Genomic DNA, 14,274 nt, shown 5'->3' with positions numbered 1-14,274 from the left:
TCAAAATTCCTTTACATTTTCGCTAAAAATCTGTGCCGACTTTATCGTAAAAATTGCTCTAATCAATACAATTTCAGCTCTATAGAATCCGATGCAAAATTTCTTTCAGATAAAATCAAATCACCAGTATTAGGTTTACTTCTAAAGGAGAGAAGTGTGCTGGTTGCAGAACCGTTTTTGTAGAGAGCACGATCTGCAATCAGTGATCACTTTACGTCTTGCATACCAATCGCTTCGAAAAGCGTAAAATATGCAAACCTTTCGTAGTTGTATAAAAACTCTTTTCTGACTAAAATCAGTATAGGTAAATATAAGAATGTCATTTAAAAATTACTAATTATAATCTGTAATTGAGAGTTACAATAAATTCTTGCTTGAAATTCAAGTATCCAATTAAATTTATAAACATAGCAGTAGAACGATTGCGTGCAGAGCAAATGAAAAAACAGGAGAAAGAAGTCCTCCATCTCATTGTATATGGTAAAAGCGGAAGCGGTTGGTGCTCATCGAGGTGAGTTTGACTGCAAACTTTCAGTAATTTAGCCAACGCACACGAGTAATAAACTTCTTCTTATACCACCGTTTCAACCAGCGTGTGTTAATGAAAACATAGCGGAGGTGAGCGAGTAATATCGACATAGTAAAAGGCTCAATTTTTTCGCCCCAGCGGAAGCGCGTTTAAAAAATAATGAAAGTCACATAAATGTGGAAGAGGGGCACGGTCTCGTGTTAACTCTATTGGGAGCAGTTCTCTCCTCCTCTCCGCTATACCGATATGTGATAACGAATAATACCGGACAAGTGTCTGACACGAACCAATTAGTTGAACTTGACTATTGGGATTTACTTTTCGACAGAATCGCATCGGCCGTAGGAACCGTTTGAATGTATTTTCTCGAATAAAATGTTCTTCCTATCGAATATTATTCAAATTGAACAAGGTCTCTACCGACCACGGTTTCATGGTACAAATAAAAATTTTAGTTCTATTTATATTGTTTCATTCCCGCATTCTAAAAGAAGAACATTTTATGATTAAAGTGTTATTCGTTAATTGAAATCAGTATTGTATATGTATGTATGTATATATGCTATATATGTATATTTAATGTGTATCTTTTTAACATTTTTTTACGGGACCTTTTGATTGAGTTGCAAGGGTTTGAAAAACGTGATAAACAAGACACTTGTAATTAACTGCTGTACACGTGTCATCACTCCGTAAATCGATACTTCAAGAACACTTAGACCGTATACATGTTGCACTAGTCCCCTTTCAATCAAGCCACCTGTGATTCGCTTAATGACAAACGTTTATCGCTCGCTTTCCACACAAAGGATTAGTTTAAAAGTGCCACATATGATCTATCTAAAGAGTACGATCCCTTTAGCTTTACATTCCTTCATATACATATATGCAGTAAAACTGTCACTAATATACATGTATGATATTATATCAACTGTTTATAATATACGAAACAAGGTGAACTAACAAATTAAATTTACTTACTAGCCTATATACTTATGTCACTTTTAACAATTCTCTTTAGAAAAAAAAAACTTTTGATGTTGTTAGGCCTATTTTATGCTTACAATTCGAATATATCAAGAATTAAAGCTAAATATTAAAATATAGTTATTTAATTAATGATTTCTAAAGCTTTCAAAGGATTCTTAAGGACTATGGGAAACACTGTGGATGTTTTCCAAGGATTATAGAGGATTATTTCGAAATTAAAAGGATTTAAGACTAGGCCTGCAAATGCTTTTAATTGGCAACAAAGCTCATAGAAAACAATACAAATATTGTATACTTATAGCAGTATTTTATTATATTTTAATATTATATTATTATAATGAAAGTAAAAGTATTTGAACGAAGCTATTTCTACGGTTGGGCGACCTCGATTCATTTATTTATAAACTGATTATTTCGAGCCGATTAATCGATTTTTGAATTGATACTTATAAACCCGATTAATCGAATAAAGCGATGATTTTTTTCCGACTCTTATAGATAATTCATTTTTTCTAATTTCAAGAGGTTCCAAATAATTGTTAGGAATTCCTTAATATTTCAAAGGATTTAACCAATTTTAAAGCGTTTTTTAGAGTTCAAGGGATTTTAAGAAATTCTGAAAGATTTAAAGGTAGTCCCAATCATTTTAAAGGATTTTGGCGGGATATTAAATCTGAAAAATTGCAAAAGATTTTACAGATTTCCGAGAAGCTTTAAGAGATTTTAATGAATAAGACATTTCTAAGGATTGCCAATTTTTACATTCTCATCATTTATGATTGAGAAAGTATTAGAATTGTCGGAAATTTGACATCACACTTTTTCAACGGATCTCCACGTTTCGAGACCTCCTGAATCCGACAGTCAGGTTTTCACGATGGCGTCTGTCTGTCTGTCCGGCCGTCCGTCCGTAAACATGATAACTCTCAAAAAAATAAACGAATCAAATTAATCGTTGGCACACTTATTTTAGGTCCTAAAAGAAAGGACGAGTTCGTGAACCAGCCATTTTTGATAAAAATTCAAAAAGTGAGCGCATTTTGAAAATTTTTAAGACAACTTTTTTCTGAATTTGAAAATTCTATTTACGGATATTTATACTATTAAAAAGAACAAACAATTTACCGTTATGACTTTTTTCGATAACAAAAAAATTCTCAGCGTTAGAGCGTTTTCAAAATTTTTTTAATTAACCGAAAATCAAAATTTGAAGCCGAAAAACGCACGATATCAAAAAAAGTCAAGAAAAGAAAAATATTTCTTTTAGAAAGCCCCACAAGATTATAATAACCAATTTTTGGATTTTCTCCAAAAATCGAAAATTCAAATTTTGTTTGCACAAAAAATAATGGAAAATTAAAAACTCCATTTTGTAGACAAACTATGTGGGATACGAAAAAAAAATGAATGAACAAAAATGGTTATCCCAGAAAAGATCTACAATTTCGTTAAGAATCACTTCTTGGTAGGACGCGTACTTTTCGCTTTATTTGTGAAAAATAACGTTGAAAAAAGAATAAAATAAAAAAAATGTGTGGAAAAATGACGAAAGTTACAAGAAAAAAATCCAATAAAACCTGTTTACAAATGTCTGTCGGAAATCAAGCGCGCAGCGCGAGTGTCACGATGAGAATGTGTACCTCAAAGCCTACAGGGCTTTGAGAAACTTAATATTTGACTATACTTAATTAAGTAGACAATTCAGAATATGAAGACGCATATAAATACTGCCATCTGAAAGAGATCTTTTTGATAAAGTTCTTTCAAGCATTCCAAATGCAAAGAATAAATATCCGAGCGCGAAGCGCGAGATTCAACCGTCGCGCTCCCTAGGCGCGCTCAAACTTGCGAGCGAAGCGAGCCGCGCGCAGAGCGCGCGATGAGAATGTGCCTGCGCGGCGCGGCGGGCAGATTTTTTTAGAAACATTTCTAAGAAATTTAAAGTATTTCAAAAACGTTAAAAGAATGTCAAGAATGTCAGAAGATGGGAAAGATTTTTGAATAATCTACGAGATTTTAAGCTTTTTATCTAAAGGTAAAAGATTTTCGAGGAATTTTCAAGTATTTCAAGGAATTTATGAAAATTGCCCGAGGCTTCAAAGAAATTCAAGAGATTCTGAATGATTTCCACGGATTTCCAGAATTGTCAAACATTTTAACCGATTACTTAAGATTTCAAGAGATTGAAAGTTTAAGTTGAGAGTCGAAGATTTAAGTTTTGAAGTCATCGAAGAATTTTAAGGAATTTCAAGAAATTTTTAAGGATTTTAAAAGATTAAAGATGTGTATAGAATTTTCTAAGGCTTACAAGAAATGCATTTTAAAGATTTCCTGGGATTTATTTAGGTTTTTAAGAATTTAAAGGAATTTCCAACAAAGAGGAAATTATACAAGATTTAAAGGGATTTCGTCAGATTTATTTGTTATTTTTGATTCAATATAAGCGATATAATCGATTTTTGAGTATTCCGCGTGCAAAGTGGAAAAAGTTCTTTCAAGTCATCCAATTTTTTTAAATAGTAACAATATGTCTGATCTGAACACGCTGTTTCTACTTAAATTGCCACGACAGTGGGAGACAATGCTTACAGCAATGAACATTTTTCAATTGAAATGCGAGGGCTGGCCTGAACGCCCTATCTCTACATAGGTTAACAAATTTCTTGTAGTTGTTTTGTATTTATTCCTTTCCGCGGGGCGAATCATTGTCGAGTATCAATATTCGGCTTAAAATAAAAGTTTGAAATATACGGAAAGATAATCAAATAAGTAAAATAACAATGCATTAAAAAATATAAAAAATAAGGTCCCAATTTCAAAATAATATGATTTAATTTGATTTTACAAAACAACTTGCAGTAAGAAGCGAGTTGCTATGGATTAGGATATAATAAGCAAAATAAGGAGCGAGTATCAACGAGTCGACTAGTCAAAACGATATTATACATTGACGGTATTTATAACGTGATTACTCTAATAACTTATTTAAGAGTAAGGAATAATTTGAAATAATCGAAATTTTCTACTTTTTTCCAAATTTACTGAAGAGTGAAAAGCCCCTCGTTTCTTTCTTTCTTGAATTTTTTTTATGTCTGGTCTGCAAAGAAGACAGACACAAAAAATCGAAAGATTTCTATTGATTTGGACGATAGGTAAAGTAAGGTATGTTAAAACAAATTATTATTCAGTTTGGGTTCATCGTGCTTTTGAGATCTTGTGTGATTATAGGTTGAGAAGCTCAATAACAAAGACGGGTTATGACAGGTGCTGTCATAGCCCGTTTTGGGGTGCGATTGCACGGGCGACATGCGCCATTGTTCAAACACCGCATTCTCCACCTTCTCTTCTAACCACTGCTTGCTGAACATCCCTCTTCCTTCCCTTACCAGTCTTACTACTCTCACCATTCTCACTGACCTACGCCAATAAGCCAAAGCCACAGCAACACGACATTTGGACATTTGGACGTTGAACATTTACTCATTTATCTCGCTGTTACTCATGAGCGTACAACTCAACACATGTAGTGTTACTCTGCTTTCCTTTGCTCTTTACATTTAGCAGTAGAGTGTTATACATTAGAGTCACTCAGGATTTGCAGAGGCGAAACAGGAAACTGAACCCTTTGACAAGAGAACACTTAATTGGATCCTTTGATCGAACTTTTAGTAGGGATATTTTTCCTACATTAGCTATGTCCCATGGGTCGTTGCTTGCAAATTGAGAATTTTATGAATCAGTGGTTCTTGACATTTTCATTGATTATAATTATACTAGTTTCACGTCTTCATAACATGAGAGTGTGATAATGATTACAGCCATTAAAAGTTTTCCCCTTGAGAATTTTCGATGCTCTGTAAAGAAGGTTAGTTCGTTGAGCGTGTATTTTTCATGACCTAGAATTAAAGCTGAAGAAATTAAGCAGATGCATACGGAACTATAAGAACCTGTTTTATTTGTCTACTGTGGCTTTATTGTCCTCTATAATAAAGTCTTCATATTCACAATTTCTGGGGAAGCGTCTCGCTACTTCTACATCCTGGAGATGTAGAGAAACAAATAATCAATGTCTGTCAAGTTTTTGTAAATATATCATTGTCTTTCGCTATGCTCACAATTTCTGTATGACACAACAAATCGTTGGAGTAGAGTTATACTATTCCGTGTCCCTCAACTTTCAAACTGAGAAAATGAGGTGCAAAGTTTACCCTTATTATACATTATTAAAATTGGTTTAAACGTCAAAATAAGTTTATTGGTGATTTGGCTTGAGCGCGCCTAGGGCGCGCGACTGTTTGTTATCGCGCTGCGCGCTAAACATTGTATTTACCTCGCGCTACGCGCTCGATCTTTCTGCACAGACTTTTTAAAACTAAAGGTGAAAGAATCAACAACAGTAATTTGGTGATTGTGAATTCTCTTTTGTTAAAGCTCCTTCGGCTTCAACGAACACATTCTCATCACGTATCTCGTGCTTCGCACTCGAGTTTATCCCTGAAATTTTATATCATTCCCATAAATGTATATTATTATAATTCGTAACTTACATTGACATTAAAACACACGGAATTTCCTTATCCCGTTTAAAAAAATGCAGATTCTTTGAAAACAATTTGGTTATTCAACGTTTTATTGCAACTTTGGTCGTTTTTCCATAAACTGAATTTGCTCATATTAGTGTTTTCTTTCTGATTTAAACTTTACACATACGGTCTACAGAGCAGTCTTACCTTAAATACATATATATTGTGAAAATGCATTATTATATTTGACAATATTTGAAATAATGTGAAAATGTTGCATACGAAAATGTAACTTTTGGATTTTCCATTATTTCTTATACTGTCAAAATTTATTTTTTAATTTATCAAGAAAATTCAAAAAGTTGTTATGATAATCTTCTAGGGCATTTAGAAATCAAACTTTTTTTTCTCTTACCATTTTTTCCTATCATCCGTTAATTGGCTTAAAAGGTTCATTTTCGTGTGTTTTTTGTAATTTTGTAAATGCTACAACTCTGGTAATTTTTTATTTTTTGAACAAAGTCATTAGATTAATTTGTTCGAACTTTTGAATACTATGAATAACCGTACAGAGAATTTTTAAATTTTGAAAAAGTAGTCTCAAAAATATTCAAAATGTGCCAACTTTTTGAATTTTTATCCAAAATGGCTGGCTAACGTACTTGACGTTTAGTTTAGGACGCTAAACGAGTGTATAAAAGGACAATCTGATAGATTAATTTGTTCAGAAGTTATATTGTTCACAGACAGACATATAGATACATACATAAATACATGCAGATACAGACAGACACATTCGTAAAAACCTGTTTTTCGGATACAGGGGGTCTACAAACGTGGACATTTAAAAAAAACGGGGGGGGGGGGTCAAATTTTACACAAATCTAATACCTTCTATGATGAGCTGTAAAAATTGATTTTTCTCAAAATAACAGTACGCTCTGTCTAAAAAATATTTTTAATTGAACTATTTATAATAAAAAATTGTCAGTACAAAGTTAATATGCTGCTGGCTACTTTTAAGGCTAAACATTTTTTGAAAATTGTTATCCGTCAAATACTAACTGAGCCTAAAAATAATGGTTCCAAAATTTTCGAAAAGTGGCCATGGCCTAGTGTAGCTCTAGGGAGACGAAACATTATTATATTAAATGGCTTTGGAATCGAATGTGGCGAAAAATTATAGATGCAAAAGCGAAAAATCTAGGTGCGTAATAATTACTAACACAAATTAAAGAGTTTATGAGACTCATCGAAGTCGAACGAGTCGTCATTTGTCAGTCCTGTTCAGTAACGATTGATTACCCAACACTGCACTCTTCTCTTGCAGTTCTTTATTTTCCCCATTTCTCTTCAATGTCGACAACCAACCTGCACACCTGTCTATGCTCGAGTGACCTCACGCGATCGATCGATTGGTGGATCAGAGAGTCGAGCTGGCCGAGCGTGTTAGAAGCAGTTTCGGTTTGCACCTGGTGCTTCTTAAATAATTCTTAAAGAATGCGCTTTATAGTGCACTTGTTAATAAGGCAAATATATTAACCTGCATTGATTTCAGTAGAAAAATAAACTTATGTTAACAATTAGAAGAGAAAAATAGATGCTAAGATAATCAATTAAGTTTTACAGCACATTTTTATTTGTTGACTGATTGCTATGCTCCGAAAGCCATTAAATATGTCAACCCCATGTTTATCTTGATAAAACGATATTTTGTTGTCAATGTAAGAGTTCGAAGACTAGGGGTATTGAAATCATAGAAAAGGAATCAGTCAGTTTCACGGCCTGTCCTCTCATTAGTCCATTCCTGTTTAACGTCCCCACCTCAAATTGATACGATTACAATCGCTCCTAAGCACATGGTTCTCTAATCGATGCTATTCACGCGTCGCTAAAGTAGAACTAATACAATCGTGACAATTGCGAGGGGAGACGTCTACGTGAAATGTATAACACTCGAAGTTCATACATATTAATGTAGAGTAAAGAGTGTCGTAGACGGGGTAAATCGCTGTCACTATTGGCATTAGGGTAAACTAAAAAATGATTGATTAAATCAGGCAATTATTCAGCGATAATACAATAATAATCACTGATTATATCAGTAAATTTTTTGTTTATATGAAAACACCCTCTATCTTGCATATAATAAAGTCGTCAATAGTAGGCCTCCTTTTAATACTAAACCACAGACTTTCAAACATTATTGAGTAATGGCTCTGTAAAACCGATTATTTAAGTAAAATGGTGAGCAGTATGTCTGCTTTTAGTGACCCTGATATTTATCATAAAAATTAGCTAACTGTCAGACACGAAGAAAAATAACCGCACTTTTTCCATGTGTATCTGTATCGCTGTCTATGGATGTGCTTTTTCACAAGGTTAGGATATAGATTCTATATTGTGTCACAAAATACCCACAGAAAAAAATAGAGTTTCTATTAAAACCTATATTTGGTTCTAAGGGAGCTACAACAAAAAGGAACCTTTCTTGCCAAAAAGGAACTAAAAATGATAAATTCATCCAAAGGAACCCAGATTATGGGCTCTGATAGAGACTTTTGTCTAGAACTTATTTTCTGCCTTAAAGTTCAAAGAAACTTCATAATTATCATAAACTTAGTTGGCTCACTATTGATGCCATTACCCTACAGAAATTTATCTAAAGCCAACTAAAAAAAGAAGTTTTTAAATCAAAATGTTAGGAAATTTTAATCTATTTAAACATTTTTCTACTTCAATTTTTGCTTTAACTGCTGGGAAAATGTATTTTCTTTTCTATTTCCAATTTGAAAAGACGAGGTATCCTTGGAATTGCAATTTTGAAACTCGAGTCTGCCTGGAATCTGAAACTAGAGAAATTGTTGAAATAGTATAGGTATATATTTGTAAGCAATTACAAATCGTAAAACTTTTACAACAAAATAAAAGAGTTCATGACGTTGAAAGTTAGCCCATTCTTTTTTGAAGCAAGAATAACAAAAAAATCGTATTATTACCTTCAAAAGGTGCTTCTTTTATTGCTGTTTGCAATGATGTCTTGAACATTCAGAAAAAGATCATTTCGAGAAACTTTGGTTAGTTTCCGATACCGTATGGGATTTTGTTGATGGCCAGTAGTTTTGGCAATTTCATAAAATCTTGCCGAACCTTTCGCGGTTTGTCATTGGCACGTCCAAGGGGAGATAGGGAGGCGTGACGAGGCGAACGTTCTCTGGATCGTTAAAGAAGTAATATCCTGTGTCTGTTGTAGGTGATGCTTACGGCACATTGTGGAAGCTAGGTCGGCTCTTCTGGCGGAAGTGGCGACGCACGCGAAAATCGTCGCCGCAGGCAGACGAGCCGGACAGCGGTAGTGGCAGCGGAGCGGCAAGGGTGAGTTAAACTTGATTTTTTATGTTTTATTTTCAGCTCCAACTTTCTTGAGGATCGTTTAGATTCCTTGTGAAACGAGACCAAGCCCGCGGCTGCCTCGAAAATCCGTCTGAGGGTGCAGTTTTTATTTTCAAAGCTCCAGGGAATATTAAATTTACTTTTAACGCTGGTGCATTTCGTGTGAATGAAGTTTTTAAATTCTGAGGCACAAATGACTGTTTTCTTGTTTTCAAAAATTTAACCCCTTAATTTAATTTAAAATAAGCACTAACACTGCTGACATAAATTACAACTACATTTAATCGTCTTCTGAATCTTCCGATTGAAATTTCGTCTACAAATCTTAAGAAGACATCAACGCTTGTTGAATTATTACTTTTAAAGTTTCTACTTTTAGCTCATTACTTTAAAACTCATTACTCTTAGATTTGAAATCTCTCAGGCTCCAGGAAGTAGAATTAGTTTTCTGTTGACTGGTCCTGTTTGCTGTAAAAAGTAAATTGCAGTTTCAGGTTAAAACTTACCACTCTTAAACTATCGGGCGGCCAACGTAAATAACTATGCTTTCGAAGTCAGTGTTTGGAGGCAACTTTACCTCGCCACAATATGCGGCTTGTCTCTGAACTGAAATAAAAGTCTTACGCTTGAAGCAGTTCTCAATCGATGAAAATTATATTTCTGCACGGAAGCATCTGCACTACTCTTTATGAAAATAAACTCTGTATTAAAGACATTGGAGGGGACATTAATGGACTAGATAATGAGATTAAGCATGAAAAACTGAGATTTATATATCTTTCAAGACATTCATTATTGTTCCTAGAATACTTCTGGGTCAATTTTTAGAAGAAGAAAGAAGACATTAACTGATAACAGAAGAGTGTACAGTGTACACTATACATTTGTTTAGTCTTAGTTCACAAGCAAAATCATTAATTAATTTCTAAATAAATTTAAGCTTATATCTGTTGTGGAATAATTTCGAAAAATAATTTTTTACAAAAGAGCGTGGACATGTCAGAAATTTGGGTAATAATTTTATTTCCTACAGAAGTATGAAATCTTGAAGAATATCATTTTTATAGAATTAAATATATATTATGTATATACTTTGTAATTTATTCTATGAAACCCTACTTTAAGGATGCGTACTGTTAAATAATGCATACAATAATGTTATGTGCATGCAAATGTATGATAACTCGTGCTCCTTTTGAATTAAAATACAAAATTTTCATAAAATGGTCATTCAATATTACCTCTTAGTCTGAAATTTAGTTGCAAATTTAGGAAAACTTAAGAAATTAAGCTAGACAAATAAAGTCATAAATATGATAACTGTAGTGTATTAACATCATTATGGATTGAATTGTCGATTGGATAACGTCATATTGGACATGTAAATTAAGTGGGGTATATATGCAGGCGCCTAAAATATTATACTACCAAGCTTTATCGTTCGACTCGATCAGATATAGGTAATGGAGTCACGATACGTTCGTATCCTGATTCAGAATCGATCGATGGGCTATATAAGTTTACTTTGCGCTAAAGTGTGTATATATTTTGTATTTACTTTTAGATACTATGGGAGCGGGGGAATGGGGGGCGGAGGAGGGCTACAAGCCACGGACCTCCGGCGACGGTTTGTGTCCCAGCGTTCAAGAAGTCGAAGAAATTCACATCTCCTAGAGCAAAATGCTCCCCACGCAGAAGAATTTTTTCGATGCCACGGTGATGAATCGTAAGTAGAAAAAATTGTATGATTTTTTTTGCTACAATTTTACCTTTCGTGATCTTTTTTTTGTTAAGTTAAATGTTGATGTGAAATTATTTGTTACTAGACCTGTCATCGAAAGTTCCAGTGAACCAACATGTATTGGATATAAAAGAAAGAACGTTGAGGAGGGCGAAGAGGAAATTTCGGACGATACCTTGAGGTTGAGCGATGTGGCGACATCAGAACTGAAATCCAGACTCTCGGTTGGAAACTTCGGAGACCTGGAGGACAATGATGAAGGTGAAAATAGGCGGAAGGGTAATAACGAAAGGCGGAACCGTCTCCGGTGGTACTTTAAAGACCTTTGGCGAATCGTGGGAATGGCATCTAGGACTCTGTTCCTCGGTGTTGTGCTTCTCGTTACTCCAGGTACGTTATTTTTTTTTAATCACCATTTGTTTTCTGCACCCAAATCCCATGCTTCTTCTGGTCTTCGAGTACGATTAAAGTGCTTTATTCTGATAAGTGCATTTAAAAGTCTCCGATCATCAAGGGAACATTTGCATCTCTTGAAACTTGCAAACGTCGTTTCTTGTCAGTGGAGTCTATCGCTATTCTTGAAAGCGTCGCAAGTCTTTGAAACGTTTATTGTGCATCGACTCTTTTACGGGCACCACTAGTTTTTTTTTATTACGGAGTGCTGGCAGTCTCAAAAGAATGTCTGATATACCGCGCAAGATTCCATAAATATATTTATGAATAGAATTTTAATGGCATTCTCATTTAGAGTGTCAGTTGGTCGTTATGAAATCGCTCTATGCATCTATAAAAAATGAGGCACCTGTTGCAGAAGCATTGAAAGTATATCATCAATTTAGCAGAATGTATCAAATATCAAAGTCGGAGATTCTTTCATTTCCTTAAACCACGCGTTACCTATAGATAATTCTTTTATAATAGACTTTTAATACATATAACCATGTTTTTATAACTTCTTCTTTACAATACGAAAATTTTTTCTTTCGTCAGACAATATTGGAGGTATACGGAACTTGAAAAGTGTAGAAGGAAAATCGTCGGTTGCAACCCAGTCGTTATTATTCAAGCGTGCTAACTAGCGTATGAGTACTGAGTAGGTTTTTTTTATTTTTTAAGAGGGAGCATATGCGAGAGTATTTGCGTAATCTCTCTTTCTACCACTGAACTACAAACCGTTCTTGTGAAGCTTGTTAGTCTCGTTAGCACGTATAATTTCATTAAAACTCAGCTTTCTTCATGAGAGAGTTGACAATTGGGTGCGTGTAGACACACCCTGTGTTAATAGCACCGGTGCTCGACTTAATACGATTAAAACTCGTGTTTCCCTCGTTTTTAGACCGAGAATAACTACAGACTACAATTATCGCGGCTCAACTAGCATGAGACTTGGCACAATCTTGAAATTACTGCTTTGTTTCTTCCTATATGTCAATTTGCTTCGTTATTAGTCTCCTTAGAACTCCTTTAAATATTAGTGAAACTTGATTTTATGATGCGACTATTTCTTCTTGAGGCATACATGCGAAATTTAAAAATATTCGATTATCATTTTCATCATCGCTATTTTTGTTATCGTAGCAATTTGAAAAAGTGTTTTCGCACAAATTCAGATTTGTCCCTTTTTTTAATCTCAAATTCAGTCTTTTTACTCAGTCATAAGGTTGCAAAAGTTACTTTTGTAAGGTGATAAATGATCAATCACATTTCTTAAGTCATATTCCAAAAAACTACTCCTATACTGGTTCAATTACTGAGGCGTCGTTTTGTTACAAACTTAGTATATCACGGAGAATAAATTGTACATCAGGAAAAATGAGGAAGAAAACAAAAGACGTTGAAAATGAGGAGCTCGAAATTAGCGAGAAGGTTGTTAATACAGAAACTTCTTTCAAAGTCGAGCTAAGGCGAAGAAGCTTCCCTTGTGATCACCACTTGCACTGCTCTGTCCTCATTCCTGACAAAACTTTTTCAGGCTAATGTCCGTAATTTATTTATTTCTCAATTATTTTCCGTCCGACTTTATTCTTTCCAGCAAACTCAACACTTTCGGTAGATTTTCTCGCACTCTTTTCTCTTCGAGCTTCCACCATCTTTTCAAGTTTTCTCGTGCGACTTCCGAGTTTCGGTACCCTTCCCAGATAGCCAAATATAAGTTTTAAAGTTTTGCACGCTGTGCATATAGACTAGTAGGAAGATTGAAATGCGACTAGTTCAGTAATGGAAAATGAATTATATATAGTAATTTAACAGTTAGTCTATATTTATATGTGGAATCGTGAAAATTTATTGTATTTAACGGAAGTACTAGATAGCAAGGATTAAAATGAAATTCATAGCTACGTGACTTTGTTTCGTAGTGATAGAGATAACCATCATAAATTACAGAGTAAGATACATGGGTAAAGATGAGTTCCTTACTGTCTTTTCCCTTTATAACACTCGTTCCAGATGGTGAGCGGCACATCATGATGTGGCTGCCCATTCCTGTAGAGAACATTGCCCTTGGTTAAATAACATCGCTCAAGAAGCATAAGACATGAACCGATCGCTGTGTCATCAAATACAGACAGATACAGTTTTCTTAAAGTCTTTTCACAATTCTAAACAAAGGTTGATGTATTTTGTTGAGTCTATATTGTTGAAAATTCAACAGTTTTATCGAAAATACCTGTTTTTGGCTGTGATTCGGATATGAATATTTCTTGAAAATTAGTCTTTTTGGTCTTTTTTTAAATTCTTTTTCTGGATCTACATTTTATATTTCTCCAATTCTGCACATTTGGAATTGAAATTTCCTTGACTTTCAATATATATATATATATATATATATATGTGTGTGTGTGTGTGTGTATTTATGGGTTTTCGAAGAATCTTAAACCGGACTATTTTTAACGACTCTCGGATATGCCGCAGTCGTAAGTCGACCCCTACATTGTCGTGTATTTTACTTAACAGTTCCGTGGAAAATTTGAAAGAGAGCGGTCTCTTATATACTTGGTTGGAGAAAAAGCAAAATAGAAAATTTTCAATTTGGTATAAATGCACTTTCTTAAAATTGTGCTTCGATATGCAGTTACTGGGAAATCCGGAAACGTACT

The 14,274-nt window shown here is 34.2% G+C and overlaps 1 protein-coding gene across 1 annotated transcript in view; it reads left to right on the top strand.

Annotated features, from left to right (window-relative positions):
• Nucleotides 1–14,274, top strand: part of LOC117181595 (protein turtle) — a 253,226-nt gene that overhangs the window by 155,083 nt on the left and 83,869 nt on the right. Inside the window, exons 5-7 of the mRNA XM_033374449.1 lie at nucleotides 9,296–9,417; nucleotides 11,000–11,161; nucleotides 11,262–11,566. Of these exons, the coding sequence (XP_033230340.1) occupies nucleotides 11,019–11,161; nucleotides 11,262–11,566 (448 nt within the window). The 5' untranslated portion in view covers nucleotides 9,296–9,417; nucleotides 11,000–11,018. The remainder of the gene's footprint in view (nucleotides 1–9,295; nucleotides 9,418–10,999; nucleotides 11,162–11,261; nucleotides 11,567–14,274) is intronic.

The sequence above is a fragment of the Belonocnema kinseyi genome, chromosome 10 (genome assembly GCF_010883055.1).
Source record: "Belonocnema kinseyi isolate 2016_QV_RU_SX_M_011 chromosome 10, B_treatae_v1, whole genome shotgun sequence".
In the NCBI taxonomy this organism is placed as follows: Eukaryota; Metazoa; Arthropoda; class Insecta; order Hymenoptera; family Cynipidae; genus Belonocnema; species Belonocnema kinseyi.
This window is presented reverse-complemented; position numbering and strand designations above follow the sequence as displayed.